The 13794-nt window shown below is 44.7% G+C and overlaps 2 protein-coding genes across 3 annotated transcripts; one reads left to right on the top strand and one right to left on the bottom strand.

Annotated features, from left to right (window-relative positions):
* The first annotated feature begins 2542 nt into the window (after positions 1 to 2542).
* LOC309365044 (uncharacterized protein) lies at positions 2543 to 4753 on the top strand. 2 transcript variants are annotated; one of them, XM_081903153.1, is made up of 2 exons: positions 2543 to 2577; positions 3445 to 4753. In XM_081903153.1, the coding sequence occupies exon 2, from the start codon at positions 3661 to 3663 to the stop codon at positions 4633 to 4635; it is 975 nt and encodes a 324-aa protein (XP_081759279.1). In that variant the 5' UTR covers positions 2543 to 2577; positions 3445 to 3660; the 3' UTR covers positions 4636 to 4753. The 2 variants fall into 2 exon arrangements, with proteins under 2 accessions (XP_081759279.1, XP_081759278.1); XM_081903152.1 differs by lacking the exon at positions 2543 to 2577 and adding an exon at positions 3159 to 3293 and having other exon boundaries at positions 3439 to 4753.
* Positions 4754 to 11240: 6487 nt separating this feature from the next.
* On the bottom strand, positions 11241 to 12062 carry LOC309365159 (histone H1-like). Its single transcript, XM_081903360.1, has one exon. It carries the CDS (start codon positions 12000 to 12002, stop codon positions 11358 to 11360), a length of 645 nt encoding a protein of 214 aa, XP_081759486.1. The 5' UTR covers positions 12003 to 12062; the 3' UTR covers positions 11241 to 11357.
* Between the last annotated feature and the right edge of the window lie 1732 nt (positions 12063 to 13794).

The raw sequence follows: 13794 nt of genomic DNA, 5'->3' as shown, positions 1-13794 counted from the left end.
GTATCTGAAGAAGTGTGCATGCACATGAAAGCTCATACCAAGAACTAACTTAGTTGGTCTTTAAGGTGCTACTGGAAGGATTTTTTTTTGTATTAATTGTTGAGTATTGAAAATAAAAAATAACGAATGGAACACCTCCCCTCCCCGCTTCTTTACACAACCTGAAGGCATAGTTCAGATCTAAATAATAGCAGTAAAGATCATGTAAGCACTGAGGTGGAGAGAGTCTGAAAGTTCCTGGAGTCAATATAAAGGAAGATGTTGACGCAGCCCAATATTACGGAAAGCGGCAGGTATTGCTTCTCTGCAGAGTTTTCGCTTGTGTGCGGGACGAATGGCCACCAGTCCACCATGAAAGTCTCTCGGTTTTTTGTCCTCTATTTCTTGCGTTTGTCTGGCAGTTTCTAGGCCTGGGTCCCAGAGCTTTTTATTTCATCCTGCCGCTTTCCCTGGGAAAACCCCTGGTTTGCTGATGAATCAGAATTAATGTCAATCTGCAGAAAACTAGATTGATCCCCCCCTCCCGATTCAGCAGTAAACAGCAGGTTCTCTCAGGGAAAGAGGCAGGGAAAACCTCTCAGACCCAAGTGTGGATCAGCCCTGAGACAAAGATTAACAGAAGAAAAGCAGAAAAAGCATAAATAAAAGGATCACAGGGCTAGAGTATCTCCTGTGAGGAAAAGTTACAATGCCTGGGTCTTCTTACTTAGAGGAAAAGGTGAAGAAGCAGGGACATGACAGAGGTATATCAAATTACACATGATGTGGAGAAAAGGGACAGAGATATTTTTTCTCTCCCTCTCCAATCATACTAGATAACTAGAACCTGAAGTGATCTTTCTTGCATAATTCTAGAATGCAAAGTAATTTGATTAAGCTCATTATTGTGAGATTCGAGACAGACGAAAGGAAGTACACACTAAAGGAAATACAGCACAGAGCTAAACTCTCGATTTCGCTTCCGCAAGATGCAGCAATGGCCAGCTTGGACAGCTCATACCCTCCAACATTTCTCTGATGAAAATAGGGACATCCCATTCCATAATGATAAGTTTGCTATTTATACCCCACACATATTGCTGAATTGCCCCGGTCACTCTGGGCAGCTTCCAACATATATAAAAACATAATAAAAAAGTAAACTTTTTTTTTTTAAAGTGGCACCTCGGGATGTGAACGGGATCCGTTCTGGAGCCCCGTTTGCATCCCAAAGCAAACGTAACCTGTGTCCGCGCGTCTGCACATGGGCGGGTCACGTTTGGGTGCTTCTGCGCAAGCACATGACATCATTTTGACGGTCTGCGCATGTGCACACCACGAAACCCATAAGTAACGCGCTCCGTTACTTCCAGGTCGCAGCGGAGCGCAACCCGAAAATGCCTAACCCGAAGTGTATTCATCCCGAGGTATGACTGTACAGGATTGCCTTCAGACGGCTCAAGGGTCAGATAACTCCATACAGTGGTACCTCGGGTTACATACGCTTCAGGTTACATACGCTTCAGGTTACAGACTCTACTAACCCAGAAATAGTACCTCGGGTTAAGTACTTTGCTTCAGGTCGAGAACAGAAATCGTGCTCCAGTGGCGAAGCAGCAGAAGGCCCCATTAGCTAAAGTGGTGCTTCAGGTTAAGAACAGTTTCAGGTTAAGTACAGACCTCCGGAACGAATTAAGTACTTAACCCAAGGTACCACTGTACCCTCCAACATTTCTCCAATGAAAATAGGGACATCCTAAGGAAAAGTGGGACATTCCGGGATCAAGTCAGAAATCAGGACTTTTTCTCTAAATCAGGGGCATACCTGGGAAATAGCGGGTCTGGACTTGGAGGATCTGATAGGTTTCAAAAGGGATTAGACACATGCATGCAGGATAAAGCTATGAGTGGCTACTAGCTGCAATGGCTGTGCTACAATACAAGAACATAAGCTTCTGAATATTAGTTTCTGTGATTCACAAACTGAGAGTGGACTGTTGCTTGTGGGGATCCGAAGGGCCACAGAGAAAACAGGATGCTTGACTAGTGAGATTAGGCTTCCAGTCTGATCTGGGAGGTTCTTTTTATGTTCTTTTAACATTAGAAGCTTTCTACCGTGTCAGACATTTTAACCATCTAGTTCAATATATTCTGCACGGCAGCTCTCCAGTGGTCTTCTGGCCATGATTCTTTTAAGGGGGAATTGCCAGAGACTGAACTCTACCCCAATCCAATAGTTTTTTTGTTTTTCCCTGAGGAAGAAATCCCTTTCCCTTTTCATAACCCTTATCTAGTCCTCCTGACCACACCCAAAGCCTAATTAAGTGAGCAGTGTTTCCCAACCTTTGGTCTCCAGCTGTTTTTAGACTATAATTCCCAACATCCCTGACCACTGGTCTTGCTAGCTAGGGATGGTGTGAGTTGTAGTCCGAAAACAGCTGGGGACCCAAAGTTGGGCAACACTGCTAAGCAAGGCTTCTGCAGCTCAGAGCTGACCAGTTACTGAACCATGTGATAGTTCTGTAGGAAGCCTGGTCACATGGTTGCATCACAGAACAACATTGTGATGACACAATTACTTACAGGAATAAGGCAGGTGTTTCCCAAATCCCATAGGTGTACTCCTTTTTAAATACGATTATCAACCTCGCCCTTTTTATTTTGATTATCATCGTCTTGTCACCCTGATCAATGGACCAAACGGAATGTGGGTTAGGGGTTGTGGGGTTGTACCTGCTAGTCCCATTCCTGACCTCCATTAGTTGATTCTGCTCTTCTGTGCAGAGTCAATGTGTCTACCACATGCATATCCAAAGATCCCATGAAGAAGAGATGGACCCACTCATGCAGATCAGCATCAGGACCAGCGGTCAAAATGTTGTATCTCACACAAGCCAGTCCCTTGTCTTGGCCAACTTAACAGGGCTTATATTTCCTTTACAGCACCTTGAGGGAACCTGTGGCCCTCCAGATACTGTTGGCCAAAAGCTCCCATCACTCCAATCATTGTCTCTGCCGGCTGGGACTGATGGAGTTCCAACAACATTTGGGAGTGCTACTGGTTTCCTCGCCCTGTTTCAGAAGGCAACACTGGGATGGAACATTTGTAAAAAGCCTGCTCTGGAGAATGTGACCTGCTGGGAAATGGAGGCTCTTCAGCTTCCCTTCCCATTCACACACCTCCTTTGAGCGGCAGGCAGGCAGGCGAGGCCATTGTTAAGGAAAAAGCAGGGCTGTTTCTTGAGGCTCTGGTGGCCTCTCTGGTGTGGAGTGCCTCCCATCAGCTCCAACTGTTAGCCCAAATTAATAATAAAGTAGGTGCTCTTGCTTTTTGTGGTTTTACAAAGTAGCAATCTAGTACTGAAAAGAAAAGAAAAAAGCTTTTCCTGACATGGAGATGTCTAGTGGGGGAAAGTGTAACCTGCTAAATTTCTATGCCAGCTCTACTTTTTTTAATAGGGCAAGGGGGATGGAGCAGGTGAGGCGAGTTTATGAAAGGTGAGTTCTCAAGAACAAAATGGAGGAAAGTGATTGGCTGTTGGGAACAGAAGCAGGCTGGGATTGATTCCGTTCCATCTATAAATACTTTGGACAGGAGTCACACAAGTCAGTCTCATCAGAGGCTCCATGCAGTGAGTAAGAGAGTCCCAAAGAAGGGCAGCAACCCCACAAGAAGTGACAATGATTGAGGTTATGACGCCTGGAGGAACACAGGCCCCAGTTCCTAGGAGAAAGAGGCCAGGCCGAGGCAAGAGAGGAGAAACTCGTTTCCCCGAAAAGTCGTCAATAATTACGAGGTCAATGCAAAGGAGGAGAAGCTTGAATCCTGGTAAGACCATCAAGCCCCTCCCTAATATCTCAGGGCTAGTTGTCCAAGCGATTGCCGCAAGTGCGTCGAACGGCCTCACCCTGACAGAGCTGAAAGAAGTGCTCAGCGCCAAGGGCTACAATGTGAGAAGGCAAAGCCCCAGAACTCAGAGGAAAATGCACGCCTTGGTGTTGAAAGGCGCCGTGGTGCGCATGACTCACAGCGATGGCTCAAAGTTTTTCGTCATCAGGAAGCACCAGAGCAAGGCCAGCAAAATATTTGAAAACCCCAAAAGGACTGCAGGGGCAAGGAAAGTCCGAGTTGGGCGAAGGCATGGCACACGCACTGGCACAAAAGGAGAAGCGGAGGGAGCCAAGAGCTCTGCGGATAAGACGGGAGAGGCTCACCAGAAACTACAAATCTCCAACAGGAGGAGACGATGCCCCAGGAAAAATGGCACTGCCCGGAGGTCACAGAGGCTTGCCCAAAAAGCTGCTTCTAGCACGTCCGACAACTCGGATAGCAAAGCCGAAGGTCAGGGCTGTTCCAGCAGCAATGTTGCGTCTGCTTTGAAGACCACCAGGAACCTCAGGAGCAGGCCTGCCTCTGCGGAGAAATCGAAAACGACTAGCAGCAAAAGCACTTCGGAAAGGTCAAGGTCTTCTAAGAGCAACAGCACAGCCTCTCCGAAAGGTGTGGGGAAGCCCTACAGCAAGGAAACACCCAGTGCAAAGAAAACAAGATTCTGCAGGAGCAGAGATGTTTCCTCTGCCAAAGAACAAAGCCCCAAGGGGAAAGCTGTGTTTCCCCCACGAAGGCCCAAGCGCAGAGCTAGGCGAAGGAGATAGCAGTACCAAAGCCCAAGGCAGGAAAGGCCTTAGAAAGGTTGCGTTTTGCTAATATAGATGTGTGTCTTTTTTCAGAACTATGTAAAATTCAATAAAGATAACTAATAAGCCCAAACAAGCAGCCTGCAAGAGTGGTTTTACTGTCATGAGCCAGAGTATTTTATCTATTCATAGGTTTCGATTCAAAGCCATGGCCACTTCCAAAGAGCCCCCCAGATCAGGCCAAAGGTCCATATATAGTCCAGCTCCCTGTTCTCACTGCAGCCCCACAGATGCCTGCAGACCCTCCAAGTGTCCCTATTTCCCAGAGACAGTCCCAGATTTACAGAAACCATCCTGGTTTCTGATTTGATCCCATAATGTCCCGCTTTTCCTTAGGACATCCCTATTTTCGCCTGATAAATATTGGAGGGCATGGAAGGACGTCCTATTTTCATCGGAGAATTGTTGGACGGTATGGAGTTAAGTGACCCCCGAGCCAAGGCGATAAGTAACTATACAACCTTTAGAAGACATTTGAAGGAAGCGCTGTATAAGGAAGGTTTTTTAAAAATATGTTTAATGTTCTATTTTTATATATGTTAGAAGCTGCCCAGAGCAACTAGACCAACACAGTCAGATGGGCAGGAAGAAAATAATAATAATAATAATAATAATAATAATAATAATAATATAGTCCCTATTTTCATCAGAGAAATATTGGAGGGTATGAAAATATCTCTCCCCTGCCCTCACTCTCCACTGCACAGACCAGGCCCGCGCAAACCCCTTCCTTTCACACTTCCGGCTCCACCCCCCCAAAAAGACAACTGTTATGTACTGAAGTTCTCACCCTGGGCCAGCAGGGGGATACTGTAGATAGTTTTCACTCAGGTCCACGTCAGTTATTTTAGGTGGGAAACCCTGGGTTTTTGTTGCTACAATGTTGATAGCTGGCTGCCTATAAAAGCAGGCCGGCTGAGCTGTTTGCTGTTCAGTTTTCTGTTCCAGCTTACAAAATAAAGAGCTGCTTTTGAGAAATCGCTATGTCGTCTGCCATGTCTACCCACTATTCAACAACAACTATGTTTTTCTAGGGGCGGGTGGCAGCCCTAGGGTTAGCCCACACCATTTTGCAGTCCTGTCTCCCCTCCTCCTCCTCTTTCAGAAGTGGCAGCCATTTTGTGCTATGCCACACGCTCCACAGCAGCCATTTTGTGGCTGCCGCCCATTGCGCTCTCCTGACATTCCAAATGGACACACTGGCCCTAAAAGCTTGGTGGTCTCTGGGTTGCCATTTAGGTACCATCTATCAGTATTCAGTCTCCAGGTCGGAGTGAAACAATATAAATTAAAAGCCTTTGCAGATGACCTAGTTTTGACCCTGCAGGAGCCAGAATCTAGTACGAAAAGAGTATTACAACTGATTCAAGACTTTGGTCGGGTGGCGGGATTTAAACTAAATAAACAGAAAACTAAGGTATTGGAAAAGAACTTGACAGCTACAGAGTCAGAACGGTTTCAGAGAGAGACAGAATTAAATGTGGTTAAAAAAGTAAAGTACGGTACCTAGGGGTAAACATAACAGCAAAAAATCTGAGTCAATTTAAGGATAACTACGAAAAATGTTGGTTAGAAATTAAGAGAGACCTAGATAGCTGGAATAAACTGAAACTTTCTTTGTTAGGCCGAATTGCTGCGATTAAGATGAATGTATTGCCAAAAATGTTGTTTTTATTTCAAACACTACAGATTGTTGACAAGACGGAGTGCTTCCGGAAGTGGCAGAGAGATATTTCTAAGTTTGTCTGGCAGGGCAAAAAGCCCAGAATTAAGTTTAAGATATTAACTGATGCGAAAGATAGAGGGGGCTTCGCCCTGCCGGACTTAAAGTTGTATTATGAGGCCGCAGCTTTCTGCTGGCTAAAAGATTGGCTACTTCTTGAAGACACTGATGTATTGGATTTGGAAGGTTTTAACAATGCGTTTGGATGGCATGCATACTTATGGTATGACAAGGTTAAGATCAATAAGGCCTTTAAGAACCATATTGTCCGAAAAGCAGTGTTTAATGTCTGGACAAAATACAAAGACTTATTGGAAAACAAAACTCTAAGGTGGCTCTCACCTATGGAAGCTAAGGCCCGAAAAAGACCCAATACGGAGGCCTACTGGCCAAAATATTGGGAAATATTAGAAAAAGACGGAGACAATTGGAAACTGCAGAGTTTGGAGAAAATGAAGGATAAAGTGCGAGACTGGTTACATTATGCTCAGATTAAAGAAGTTTTTTAAAATGACAAGAAGTTAGGGTTCCAGGTGGAGAAATCGAAATTGGAAACAGAACCGTTAGAACCAAAGACTAAGGTACTTTCTAGAATGTATAACTTGTTGCTAAAATGGAATACTCAAGATGAAACGGTCAAATCTGCTATGATAAGGTGGGCGCAGGACATTGGGCATAACATCATGTTTTGAGGACTGGGAAAGGTTATGGACTACCGGGCTGAACTTTACTGCATGTAATGCTTTGAAAGAAAATGTAATGAAAATGATTTATAGATGGTACATGACCCCAGTCAAACTTGCAAAAATATACCACCTGTCTGATAATAAATGTTGGAAATGTAAAGAAAGTGAAGGAACATTCTTTCACCTCTGGTGGACATGCCCTAAAGTGAAGGCCTTCTGGGAAATGATATATAATGAACTGAAAAAGGTATTTAAGTATACCTTCACTAAGAAACCAGAGGCCTTCCTTTTGGGTATTGTCGGCCAAGGGGTGGTAAAGAAGGATCGAACATTTTTTATGTACGCAACAACAGCAGCAAGGATACTTCTCGCGAAGCATTGGAAAACCCAAGATCTACCCACACTGGAAGAATGGCAGATGCAACTGATAGACTATATGGAACTGGCCGAGATGACTGGCAGAATCCGAGACCTGGGAGAGGAGAGGATGGAAGAAGACTGGAAGAAATTCAAGTTGTATTTACAAAAGTATTGTAATTTGGTTGAATGTTAAGTAGGTTGCTAAATCAGAAATAATTGAGCACCATTAAATTAGATAGAATTAGGAAGATAAGTGAGATTGAGAAAGTAAAAATCTTTTGGAGAATTATCAGATTATAAACTAAATTTGTGGGACACAAAAACGCAAACAAGGCGACAAATTGCTGATAAAAACTTTTAATGATGAAAATAGGAGCGGGAGATGTGAGGAAGCCCAAATAAGTTGTGAAAATATGTTATGACATATGTTGTATTGTGAACTACTTATGCATTTATATGGAAAATCTTAATAAAATATTTTTTTAAAAAAAATATCAGTACTCAGTCTCCGTTGCTTTTATTATTGCAAGGAATGCCCCCTGCCCCCCCCCCCGTTAAACATGCCACAGCTTTAACAATGGTAGCTGCTTGCCGCAAGGAAACGGAGGGAACACATCCACTCAGATTGCTTGTTTTAAAATAATGAGTTATAATGGTGTTTAAGGATTCCTGAGTTTCAGGGATTTGCTGCGAATCCTTCCAACACATCCTTTTTGCCCTGTGCCTTGGAGGTACCGGCAACTTCCTTGGCTGGTTGCAATAGCACAAGTAACTTCTAAGTGAGTTCGGTGAAATAAGAGAGGTGACTATTTTCCCTGATACTGAGGAACGCTCCCTGTTGCTATCAGTGTGTGCACATTTCTGCCATTGTAGTGAAATGGTTAGAGCAGGGGTCAGCAAACTTTTTCAGCAGGGGGCCGGTCCACTGTCCCTCAGACCTTGTGGGGGGCTGGACTATATTTTGGGGGGGAAATGAACGAATTCCTATGACCCTCAAATAACCCAGAGATGCATTTTAAACAAAACAACACATTCTACTCATGTAAAAACATGCTGATTCCCGGACAGTCCACGGGCTGGCTTTAGAAGGCGATTGGCCCGGATCCGGCCCCCGGGCCTTAGTTTGCCTACCCATGGGTTAGCGTGTCAGACAAAGACCTGGGAGACCATGGTTTGGATCAACACTCAGTCATGAAGCTCACTGGGCGACCTTGGGCCAGTCAATGTCTCTTAGCTAAACCAACCTTACAGGGATGTGGGGAGGATGAAATTTGGGGACGGGGACCACATACACCACTGTGAGCTCCTTGGAAGAAAAGCGTGGTATATAAATTTAATAAATCAATAAAATCAATATTGTATGAGTGTCACAATTAGGACAATTCCCATAGTAAGCCTAAGGTAGCTGCTGTGGGTGACTCTAAATTTGTGTTATGTCATGCTCCCCACGCAGCTCTTTGGTGACAGACGCCTCCAGCACACACTCAAAATTTAAAGTGTGTCCATTGGTCCAAAAAAGTTGGCAACCCCTGCTCTATGATTCATGTTTCCCTTTGCTCCCCCCCCCCCAACTACAAAGGCTCAAAAGCTGTACCTTTTCCTCGTAGGGGGAGTTGTTCTCACTCCCTGATAATTTCAGTTTCTGAATAATGGGGGTGGAGACGCTCCTTCAGGTATACAATACCTGAAGATCTCTTGTTTTTAAATTTCTAGGATTTTTTTTAATTGTTTATGTGCATGTTTATTGTAATCTGCTTTGGTTTTTTAAAAATGAAAAGCAGTACACAGCGCAAACGACTTTATAAATAAATATATGAACACAGACTTGATAGTTCTCACTGAGAATAATGTGCCCTTTTTTCCTTATTGGATAAATCAGAATCTCGTTCCTTATTGGTTTACAGGCCTTGACCAATCAGATTTAGGCAGGCTTATTCCCTCCCTGCCCCACTTCAGTCAATGAATGAGGCACTTTGAAGCCACAACATTCGCATGGTGCTTTTGCTGTAGAGCAGGATGGAAAGCAGAATTGTGTCTGCTTGTGGCACGACTAGGGGGGAAATGAGAGTCAAGACAAGGACTCAGTCCACAAGGGCAAGGTTGCCTTTTCCAGTGGTTAGAGTACACAGGCTGCTTCAGAAAGGGAAGTATGCAAAGCAAATTGGAGCAGGAGCCCCTGTCTATCTGGCTGCAGTCCTGGAATATCTCGGTGCTGAAATCCTGGCGCTGGCTGGCTAAAGGCAGTGAATTATCCTACACCACATCCATCCTGTTGTGCAGAATGATGAGGAGCTGCAGAAACTGGTAGAAGGAGTTGCCGTTGTGCAGGGTGATGTTCAAGCTTTGCTACTATCAACAAAACTGAAAAGATGATGAACACAAGCAGTGATTGAAGCTGCTGGATCTTCCTGTGCAACAGTAAAATCCGGTCGTGTCCCTGTCAAAGGACAATGAAGACATTTCTCTGCATGGTGTCAGAAAACCCAGAGGCTCTTTTCAGAGCCAATCCAAATGTTTCTAATAGCTGGAACAGAAATAGTGTTGAAGACTCATTTTCCATAACTGATGAGTGAAAAGTCCCTTTAGCTGCAATTGTACACCCACTTGCTTGGAAGTTCCATTGAAATCTTTGCCTGTATGTATAGGATTCTGCTGCTGCATGTGTTTCAGATTTTATTTTATGGATATTGTAGAGTTGGAAGGGATCATGAGGGTCATTCATTCCAACCCGCTGTGATGCAGGAATCTTCCCCTACATGGGGCTCAAACCTATTACCCAAAAATCAAGAATCTCATGCTCTACCAGCTAAGCTAAACCTTGTAGTTACGGTAATTATATAATATTTGGAACAAAAGTACAGGGCTAATAACTTATCTCCTCCCCACTTCTCTAATTACTTTTTTTTTTTACTTTTGTCTACTGATATTGGAAATGACCGTTTTCAAAAGGCTGTGGTTTGGAGAGGATTTTTTTGGTTGTCAGAAATAAAGTCAGTGTGTCTTCATTTCATGAGTGTAGCCAGGGAGGGCAGGAGGGACAGTTGCCCCCCCCAAAAAAAACCAAGCAAGTAAACAAAAATACTTAACTAAAAGTAGATATTGCAGCAATTTTACAGAATTTTCTGAGCACTTGGGGTCAAAAGAACGTAATTTAAAACAACTGTCGTTCAGACATTTCATTCTGAATCTGCTAGACAGAGGATGACCAGTGAGTGTCCTGTCTCCCCCCCAACATAAATCCTGGCTGTGCCCATGCCTCTTTTTACAATGTTGTGCTGAGATTTGGATTAATATATATTTAAAGGTACAAATCAATATTTTGTTAAAACTGAATTAAGCTGAAGCATCTCTGTAACCCAGTCTTTAGTTTAACACGCATAAATTGGATTGTGGCTCTCTGCTTTTTTATTATTTGGTAGAATGTGTAAAAAAAAGCAATGAAATAAACAAGAAAGGTATTTTTATGGATTAATACTGGATTAGCCCGAACTTTCAGTGTTTTTTCCATGCAACAACCCTGTCTGGTGGGCTAGGCTGAGATGGTGATAGGTCTATATGGTCAGACAGACCATCAGCCACACCATCCTGGCTCTTAACACCTGAGTCTTTATTAAACCTCATCCAACTTTCCACGAAGAAAAGCCACCAAAGGTCCCGAGTTTCCACACCACAGCTCTCTCGGTTTTTATTACCACCATCCTATTTAGCCTTTCGATTACACCTAATCTAAAACTACCGAGGCGAGAAAACCAGATGTCAGATGAGCAGTACTAATAGGCAAAGCACTTCAGAGGTCTTTAAGCAGCGCGCTTTTAATCTGGAAATGCAGCAGCTCTTTCAGCGAGTCTTGAGTGGCTCTTAAAAGAGCCTTTTTAAAGATATTAAAGTAAACTGCCGGGTTTTTTCTGTATTTAAGAACCTTTCACCGTTGAATGCTTGTCGAGCTGCCGTCTCCTGCCAGGGACGGCTGTCTTTCTACTACTTCGGACACCTTTTGGTTTAGAAACGGCCGGCTGTTTCTTCGGCGACTTCTTTCTCGGCTCCCTGCTACCCGACGCCGGCCTTTTGTGGGCAGCCGCCGTTTTCTTCACTTTCCTCGCCTCGGGCTTGGCAGATTTCTTCGGCAGGGTTTTCCCGCCATGCTTGAAGGATCCCGAAGCGCCGCTGCCGGTTAAGCGGATCAAGACCCCATTCGATACCAGTTTATGCAGCTCCCGTTTGAGGTGGCTATTTTTGTTCCTGTTCAGGTTGTAGCCTCCTTCCCTGAGGAATTTCTTCAGGGCTGCCAGCGACACGCCTTTCCTCGAGCTGGAGCCCTCGAAAGCCCTCAGGATAAGCTGAGACAAAGGGCCGGAAAGGCGCTTCTTTCCTCTCCCCGAGGATTCGGAAGTGGACGGTTCGGAAATAGTTGCAGGCGGAGGGGCGCTCGAGCCTTCTGCCTCGGTGTGAAGTACGGGGCTTCCCTGTCGGATTCCCTGCCGGGTTGCTTGACGCCTTCCCTGCCGAGTTCCTTGACGCTTTCCCTGCCGGGATCCCGGCCGCCTTCCGCGACCCATCCTTCCACCCTCCCGCGAAGGCAGCGCGCTGCCAGCTGTCCGGAGCGCCACTGAGAAATAAGCCGGGCATCAGGGTATATATAGTGTGGTGAGGCTGACGTAAAAGAACAAATTTGCATATGTCCGTCTCTTCTCCCCCACCCCACCCCACCCCCGCCTTCCTTCTGTCACGCCGTTGGAGAGGACCTTGATAGTGACAGTTTTCACTCAGGTCCGCTTGGGAACCCGCCGAGTACATGCCTAGCTTCGATATTACCACCGCGGGGCAGGCGGGGGCCGGGAGAAGAGAGAGAGAGAGATGCGGGGTGGTTTTTTAAAGCTATCTCGTATCTAATCATTTGTTTCTTAAATGTGCTGATTGGGGTCTTTTTGGGGGGGTCTCACCCCCCACTTTCCAGGTGCGAGGAAGCACAGGAGGCGCCTAATAGGGAATGGACGAAGGTAACATTCAGCTAACGTTTAGAGCATGAGAGCTCCTGAAATTTGATTGCGCGATGATGGAGCTTCATGCATACTTAATTGGTAGCCCTTTTGTATTTGGCATTCCGTCCCGACACATTAATTACTGGGCAAATGCTGCATGAAAACTACCAACAGTGCTATCCTGCACATATTCGAAGAAGGTCCCACCGAGTGCAACGGATTTATTGTTTATTTCAAATGTGATAATGCAAGAGTGGCAAGTCTCTCAAGAGTGGCTTCCAGAAAACATGCATCTGCAATAGCCAGAAATCAAAAATATTAATACCCATGTGAACCATAAAGCATCCAGCCTGGTGGCAGGATTTTAGAAGGAGCATCACATTTCCAGGCCAAAAAGATAAACTGCCTTATACTTAGTTGGGCCACTGGTCTTTATAGCTCCATGTTACGGACACTGGCTGGCAGCAGCTCTGCAGGTTACTGAGATGTGGAGGCTTAAACCACATATAATTTGTGCCTTCGTGTCCTGGAAAGAAAATAGTGGGGGGGGGGGGAGAGAGAGACACCACCTTTTTTGAGCTTGAAAATTACTGATGGGGTACTTGTCCACCATATGTTGTTGGACTCCAACATTTACTTGTTTATCCTATATTTTATTCTGTGAACTGCCCTGAAATCTTATGATTAAGGGTGGCAGATAAATCTAATAAAATAAAATAGATCCCCATCAGCCCCAACCAGCATGGCCAACATTGAGGGATTGAAGAGAGTTGTAGTCTGGGGTTTTATCCAGACCCATCTTTATTGCAAGGTGGCCTCAGTGGCTAAGGGTATATTTTACCAGTTTGGGTAGGTAAGATAGCTATGGCTGTTTCTGAACAGCGATAGTCTTGACTACTGTTGTCAATGCACTGGAAATCTCCAGACTGGATTACTGCAATGTGCTGCATGCAGGGCTGCACTTCAGGGTGACCCAGAAGCTGAAGCTAGTGATTCATAAATGAAAATTTTTTGGGGGGGTTGTCCAGCAACATCTGGAGAATCCCATATTCCCCATTCCCATTCTAGACCAGAGTTTAATGAATAACGCACAGAAAACACACACACATGTCCCATGTATCCAGTGGAGCTTACTCCCAGGTAAGTGTGCATAAGACTGCAGCCTTTCAGCACAGTCCTCCACAACTACCCTGAAGTAAAACCTATTGATTTCAATGAAGTTTTATCTGCATTGAGTAAATGGGACTTACAAAATATGAATAGTACTGTTAGAGTATGGATGTCTGAAACAATGAGTGATCACTTGAATGAATGGACATACCTGCCAGTTTGGATATAATATTCAGACTTGATTGTGAACAAGCAATAA

Source organism: Podarcis melisellensis (assembly GCF_964234715.1).
Source record: "Podarcis melisellensis genome assembly, chromosome: 2".
NCBI lineage: Eukaryota > Metazoa > Chordata > Lepidosauria > Squamata > Lacertidae > Podarcis > Podarcis melisellensis.
This window is presented reverse-complemented; position numbering and strand designations above follow the sequence as displayed.